This window comes from Myotis brandtii, unplaced genomic scaffold (assembly GCF_000412655.1).
Source record: "Myotis brandtii unplaced genomic scaffold, ASM41265v1 scaffold244, whole genome shotgun sequence".
Classification (NCBI taxonomy): Eukaryota; Metazoa; Chordata; class Mammalia; order Chiroptera; family Vespertilionidae; genus Myotis; species Myotis brandtii.
In genome coordinates, this window is record NW_005359225.1 from 3,799,352 (window position 1) to 3,806,875 (window position 7,524).

The window sequence follows — 7,524 nt, forward strand, 5'->3', positions numbered from 1 at the left end:
CAGGCTCAGCAGGCACACCTGGCCCACGTAGCCGTCACTGTTGCACACCCACACCTCCGGCGCGGGCTCTGGGCAGCTGCTCAGGGTTGGGGCCGCACAGGAGAACTGCCAACAACACCAATGGGGAAAGCAAACGGAGGAATCGCTGTGAGCTCCCCACAGCAGGGCAGGGAGGCAGGCCCACATGGGTGTGTATGGATCCCAACACAGATCATGGGACCAGGTGCAATATTCAGGCCATGTATGTAATACAAAACAGAAACACATGAGCACGTGCTGGCTTTGAATATGTGCCCCCACGGGACCCAGGCACCTGCACATACCTGCATGCCACTGCGTGTTTTCATGATGGGGATGGCCTTCAGGAACTCAGGGTCTAGGCAGCTTTTGCTGGATGCTACAGTGGGGATGGGCAGACAGACAGACACTGCTTAGCAGCCACCTCATCCTGGTTCCTACCTTGCCCATTTCCCTTCCTCCCCTGCCCCTCAGTCTCTCTTGAGGGAGAATGAGGTGGATGTGAATTATGCCCTGCTCGTCCCTGGCCTTATGCAGGAGATAGACCTAGAGGTCTCTAAGAATCTTCTAAGCCATGGACCTTGAACAACAGCTTTCCATGACCCAGGTTTCCCCCCAGTGTGTGTGGAGACGAGGAGTTCTTGCCATGCACTCCCACACGGGGCGCCTGACGTAAGCTGACCCTATCCGTGGACTCCCCTCCCTGCAGGGAGGCCCGGGGAAGCCCTGTTTTACTGCAGGCGTCTAGTCCACCCTCCCCCACAGGGGCTGGAGCACAGGACATGGCGGGCCTGGAATTTCTGGCTGCCAATGTCTCAGAGAGCCGTGTGGTGCTGCCCACTGCCCACTGCCCACTGCCTGGAGGTGCTGGGAGGAGGGCGCCAGGGTGGGCCCTGGCTTACCCAGTTTCCTCTTGGCCTCATCGAAGGCCTGCTCAAAGCCAAGGCGGGCGTCAGGGTGGGGGAACTCGAAGATGAAGGAGTCCGTGCCCTCGGGCCGCGTGGTACACAGCTCCAGCTTGGTCGGGGGGAAGGAAAGCGCATAGCACAGCGCCTGCTTCTCGGACAGGTCCCGGTGCATGGCGGCCGAGAGGTCCCGAAGCACGTCATCCAGGCTCTGTGGGGGGAAAGCCCAGGCCTCAGGCCCTCACATCTCCCCACAGCCTGCTCCTGCCCCGAGGATGAGGATGGGGACCTGCCTCTCCCTTCCACAGAAAGTGGGACTCTGTCGCCCCTCTTAGACCAAGAGGAAGTCTGCCTCCCCCCACAGACATGATGGGCCTCTCTCCTCCCTCAGCTGGGGATGGACCTGTGTCTCCACCTCAGGCTCGGGACACACTACTTCCCTCTGATGGGGTGAGGCTGTTTTCCCTCTTAGATGAGTGACAGGGATGTCCCCTCCCTCGGAGAGGCTCAGGGGATCCCCGCCCCCAACTGCAGGCAGCCTCAGGCAGAGGAGCAGACCTGGTGGGGGAAACCGAGGCTCTCGGAGAGCTTGCTCATCTGGCCCAGGGTGGTCAGGTCCTCGTCGAGGCGGCTGATGGCCTTCTGGATGTTCTCCCGATTGGTGGCTTGGGCTGCCCCTGTGGGACAGAGAAGGCCACGGACAGATCCAGAAACAGCCAAGGTCAAGGCTGGAAAGGCACTCCTCCCCTCAGCGCTCGACTTGCAGCTGGGTACAGGGACGGCCTCACCAACAGCAAACCCCACGTGCCCAAGAATAAAGCTCGCGGGCAGTTCGCAGAGAGCCCCAGGCCCGGGGGCAGGGGACTGGGCCAAGAGCTACACAGCACAGGCTGCGGGGCCCCGGAGAACCCCCTGGAAGAGCACAAATAACGAGCAGATGCCCTGCAGGTTGTGCGGCACCAGCTGACAAACTGGCCTGTGCAGAGGCAGCCGCCCACGGGGAGTCCAACGTGCTGACTACGGGACTCAGAGCCTCCACAAAGGAGGGAGCAATGAGCTGATGCCCTGGATTTCCCTGGTCCTCTATGCACCTCCCCTCTGCCGAGCAGCCGGCCCAGAGGCCAGCTCAGCACCCCACGCCCCGTGTGCCTGGCTGGGGTGCACGTGATAGCAGTGGAGTGTACTAGACAAGTCGGGGCTGGGAGGTCTCCTGTTCCTTCGGAGGGAAACGTCCCACAGCTCTCACCGTATGTTTTCTTCCATATGACCCTGCCCCACGCCTAGCCATAGCTGACTGGACCAAGACTGGACACTTGACCTAAAGATAGTCATGTTATCAGCTGGCCTGTTCCCTCATGAGAAGAGACGAAGTGGGCCAATAACCAGCTTGGATTCCTACACAGGGGCCTATGTGGGGCAGGCCTGGGTTCACCTAGGGCAGCGGTTCTCAACCTGTGGGTCGCGACCCCTTTGGCGGTCGAACGACCCTTTCACAGGGGTCACCTAAGACCATCCTGCATATCAGATATTTACATTAAGATTCATAACAGTAGCAACATTACAGTTATGAAATAGCAACAAAAATAATTTTATGGTTGTGGGTCACAACATGAGGAACTGTATTTAAAGGGCCAGAAGGTTGAGAACCACTGACCTAGGGGCTGATCGAGTCCCTTCCTCACCTCGGGGCCCACCCCAGCTGGTCTGAACTGCCTCCAGCCCAGAGGTGCCCACACCACCAATCTACACCAACCACCTCACTGAATAAGGTGAGCGGGGCATCCTGGGGCAACTAGGCCCAGAGCTGAGGGAGAAAGGCCGATCAGAAAAGGGCATGGTGGATCATGGGAGTTATAAGGAAGCAGAGAAAGCTAAGAGCAATGAGGAGAACAGAGAGAGAGAGAGAGAGAGAGAGAGAGAGAGAGAGAGAGACCACAGGAGCAGGTCCATAAAGCCGCCTCAGCTCCGACAGCCTCAGCCCCAAACAACACGGATCTTTCCAACCAGCCTTTCGCCTGCACTGACCTGAGGACACTTGAGTGAGTCTATGTTCCCTGTGCACAAAACTGCTGGACCAGAACTGTGCCCCATCACGTAACACGAGGTGCTTAAATGAGTCAATCAATGGTTAATAACAGGATGTCTGTGCTCCCTGAACCCCCCAGCCCAGCCCCACCCACGTTAGGCCCCTGCCTAGTCAGAAGGTGTCTTTGTGGACAGGTCCTGGTCTGGCTCGGTGGATGCCAACCACATCCTGTGTGTGCCAGACCCCTTATACTGGATGGGAAAGTAAGGACCCAGAGCAGAAAGCAGATGGAGAGGCAGCCAGCCTGGCCACGCTCACACCCACTAGGGGGGCTTCTCAGAGGAGGACCCCAACGCCCGAAACTCCGGAGCCAGCCCCACCTTTGATGATGTCTGCGTCTTCCAGCGGCAGCTTCCACAGCAGCTTGTATTTGCTGGCCGTGTCAATGACGCTGGCTGCCGTGTACCTGTGGGGAGCCACGGGGTGCTCAGGCCAGGGCAGGGGAGTGAGCCCTGAGAGGGACAACTGCTCCCACTTTCCCAGCCCCGCTCCACCCCCTCCCCCCCAGCCACTCACAGACTCATGGAGCTGCGCCGCAGGGAGCCTGACTTCCGCTTCAGGGTGGTGCAGACGATGAGGTCCGTGAACAGAAAGAGGGACCGGTCCTTCTTGCCACCGACTGCCTTCTGTGGGCCCAAGGCAGGATTCAGGCCCAGAGGCCCACCCTCCTGCCCACAGGCCCCAGGGGACAGCCAGGCCCAGGGAGGGGTGAGGACTCTCCCCCAGCTGCCCAGAGGCAGAGGCAGAGTTGGGACTCGACCTGGGGCGCCTGTTGGGGTGGAAGAGCAGGGAGAGCCGTGGGCAGCAGGTATGAGCAGACGTGTGAACAAAGTAGGCTGGGATGGGGACAAGCACGCAGACAACAGGGCGCTTCTTACCACTTCAATGACCATCTCCTGCCTCAGGAACCGCCGCTGCGGGGCCTGGAGCTGTGGGGCAGGAGGTACAGGGTGTCTCGCAGCAAATTATTAATCCTCATCCCATTCCCAGGCTCTGGAGGCCCCTCGGCCCCCCTCTAGGGCCAGGCCAGTGGAAGCAACACCCCATTCCCCCTCCCAACGCCGTCAGGCCATAGACACATGTTAGAGGCAGATGTGGAAGAGGAAGGGCGGACAGCGCTGTGGACGTGAACACAGCCATGTTCCAGGTGACCACAAATGGACAGAGGCATGGGCAGGGTGGGGCGGGGCTGCACGCACATCCTCCATGCCCTCGATGTGAGCCTCGATCTCCTGCAGGACGCGGGCGTGCCGCTCTGCCTCCTCCGCACTCCGCACGCCCTTGTTGATGCGTTCCGCCACCTGCTTGATGTTCCGCTGTGCGTCCAGCAGGAGTGGGTGGTCCGGGTGGTCCTCAGGGGTGTGCTTCAGGAGGTCCTGGGGTGGGAACAGGGACCAGATCTGTCTGCTTAGCTGCCCTGCTGGGCCCTGGCCCCACACTGACTCTGCAGCAGGCGGGACTATGGGCAGATGTCACAGAGGACTTCCTTTCCCACCAGAGCCCTGGGGACCCAGCCTCAGAGCCCCCGGCATCCCCACACGCCTCCAGGCCTTACCCACCTTCACCAGAAGCTCATAGCGTGGGATCCGCTGCACGGGCTTGATCATGAGGTCGGACAGCGCCTGCTTCTCCTTGTTCTCACGCATGCTTTGCTGAAATCCCAAACAGGGCGGATGGGCAGCTGCGTGAGGTATGACATGCAAAGAAGAGACTACCCAGGAAGCCCCTCCAGCTCAGCCTGAGGGCAGAAGTTGACCCTGGCTAGGGCTGTGGTGCCCAGGCTGGGAACTCCTGGGGTCCCCAAAGCTGGCCCAAGGTGAGGGTGGCTTCCATCCCCCCAGCCCTGGCCCACGGTACCTCTAGGAACTTGAGAAAGGCAGGCCTCGCCTCCTTAGCCACACGCACGGCATCCTTCGCGTTGAGAAAGTTATCAATGTAGGCAGAATAGATGTTGACCAGGACATCCTTGGAGAACTGTGGGTGAAGACACAGGTTGGGGACCCTCAAGGTGTCCCTTACTCCACCTCACCCTGTCCTGGTTTCCATTGATTCAAGAGTCAATGTTCTTTCATTGGTACAGCCCCTGAGAGATAAGGCATGTGCTCTTGTGTTGTGTGTACATGCTGTATGTGTGACTGTGTGATGAGATGTGTACATGTGCACAGACATACACACGTGTATCTTGTCTGCATGCCTGTCCGTCCGTGTGCCTGGATGTGTGCTGTGAGCTCAGACCAGGTTCTCTCACTTCCAACGGGGGCACTTCCATCCCTGGGTCTCCAACTCCACCAAGTCCAGGCAGGCAGGTCTCCCTCCTCCCTCTCCTCTGAGCAACACAGGCTTGTCCTAGCTGCTTGGCCTTTGCTCATGTAATTCCCTCCACCAGGAATGCCCTTCCCCTTCCACTCTCACCGTCCTCAGGGCTGGGCTCCAGCTCGGCCTCCTCCAGGAAGCAGCTCTGCCTGGAACTCATCGGGTCCCTGGCCTCCCCTGACCTCAGGACAAGTTTTCCCTCTCCAGGGAGACAGCTGCCCCATCCCACCCAAGCAAGCCCCGCTCAGGGAAGGCACACAGCTGGTGGCTACTACCTGCTGCTTGGCTGACAGCTGGGCTAAATGTCGGGGTTCTTGGTCAGAAGCCCTGGCTGGGAGCTGGGACACCCGGTTCCTGGGTCAGCTGCACTATGGATGACTGGGGGACCTGTGGTGGTGTTTCTGGTTCTCCTCTGAGCCTCCAAGCCCATGAGCCCTGCCCATTCCCAACTCCCCAGGTGTGCCTCAGGGTGGAGGCCGAAGCAGCTCAGGAAGGAAGACTGTCCCCACAAACTGCCCCCATCCTGGGACAGAGCAGCCTATGCTGACCCCTCCCCTGGAGGCAAGGACTCCTTTTGCACCCCATGCTCAGCATCAAGATCTGAGTGCCTGGCCCTGACCGGTTTGGCTCAGTGGATAGAGCATCAGCCTGCGGACTGAAGGGTCCCAGGTTCGATTCCGGTCAAGGGCATGTACCTTGGTTGCGGGCACATCCCCAGTAGGAGATGTGCAGGAGGCAGCTGATTGATGTTTCTCTCTCATCGATGTTTCTAACTCTCTATCCCTCTCCCTTCCTCTCTGTAAAAAAATCAATAAAATATATATTTTAAAAAAAAAGATCTGAGTGCCTGGCTGGTGTGGCTCAGTGATTGTCGACCTGTGAACCTGGAGGTCAGGGTTCAGTTCCCAGTCAGAGCACATGTTCAGCTTGTGGGCTCCAGCCCCAGTGTGGGGCGTGCAGGAGGCAGCCGATCAGTGATTCTCTCTCATCCTTGATGCTTCTCTCTCTCTCTCCCTCTCCTTTACTCTCTGAAATCAATAAAAATATAGAAGAAAAAAAAGATCTGAGTGACACCGAGGGTGGTGATGGGTCCTCTCCTTCACTCTCTGAAATCAATAAAAATACAGAAAAAAAAAAAAGATCTGAGTGACACCGAGGGTGGTGATGGGCTGGAGATGTCAGCACTCAAGCTGGGGTCCCATCACCGCCAGACCAAGGTTCTCATCACATCGGTTTCAGGGCAGCAGAGACCTTCGCAGACCTTCTTAGGCCCAAGGCCCACTCACATCCTCACAAACACATCCACATCCCATAAAATTAGATGTTCTTTTGTTCTGCTAGGACAATTTTTAGAAGGAGTTTTACAATGTTGCTTCTTGAAATGATTTGGCTCTGAGTAACTAATTTGCATTTGACTATAATTTATTCATCATCATCATGCATTCTCGGAAATTCTGGCAAAATAACAAATGAATTCTAAATTTAATAAAGAAAATGGCATATTATGTTTTACAGACATTTGGTTAAATGCTTATTAGTTTTGTTTTTTTAACATGTTTTTTAAAAACTGATTTTGGAGAAGGAAAGGGAGAAAGCAAGAGAGATAGAAACATCGAGGAGAAACATCGATCGGCTGCCTCCCGCACGCCCCCTACTGGGGATCAAGCCCGTAACCTGGGCATGTGCCCTGATCTAGAATAGAACCGGAACCTCCTGGTTCAAGGATTGATGCCCAGCTGGCATCTTTTTGAGTTTTGAAGCAATCCCTTTTCAAAGGTCCCAGTCCCTAATGCAGCTTTTTTTTTTTTAAATGAGCATTTATTTGAGCCAAACTGATGACATATGGCAGGGAGCAGGATCTCAAACGCTCCTGCAGGATCTTGGAAAGCGTGAAGGCAGAGGGTGAAAGGGAACACAGGGTGGGACAGAGCATGAGCTCTGGAACCACGTTTCTGGGGGTTGAACCCTGCACCACCTGCTCACTATGACTTTGATCAGGTTATCATATTTCTCTACCACAGAGCCATCAACTTTAAATTCAGGGTAATAATACCACCTTCTTCCTGGCGTTGTTGATAGATACAAGGTGGGGCAAAAGTAGGTTTACAGTTGTTCATATGGAAAACAATACAATAATTAATAAAACAAGAATAAATTGTTTCATGTACTCACAACTGTAGATCTACTTTTGCCCCCCCCTGT

At 56.5% G+C, this 7,524-nt stretch overlaps 1 protein-coding gene across 1 annotated transcript in view; it reads right to left on the minus strand.

Annotated features, from left to right (window-relative positions):
* Positions 1-7,524, minus strand: part of ARHGEF17 (Rho guanine nucleotide exchange factor (GEF) 17) — a gene marked incomplete at its 5' end in the record, with an annotated part of 60,232 nt that overhangs the window by 7,659 nt on the left and 45,049 nt on the right. Inside the window, 10 exons of the mRNA XM_014540370.1 lie at positions 2-105; positions 324-397; positions 921-1,134; positions 1,482-1,600; positions 3,330-3,415; positions 3,526-3,635; positions 3,888-3,938; positions 4,209-4,385; positions 4,569-4,661; positions 4,867-4,983. Coding sequence (XP_014395856.1) covers positions 2-105; positions 324-397; positions 921-1,134; positions 1,482-1,600; positions 3,330-3,415; positions 3,526-3,635; positions 3,888-3,938; positions 4,209-4,385; positions 4,569-4,661; positions 4,867-4,983 — 1,145 coding nt within the window. The remainder of the gene's footprint in view (position 1; positions 106-323; positions 398-920; positions 1,135-1,481; positions 1,601-3,329; positions 3,416-3,525; positions 3,636-3,887; positions 3,939-4,208; positions 4,386-4,568; positions 4,662-4,866; positions 4,984-7,524) is intronic.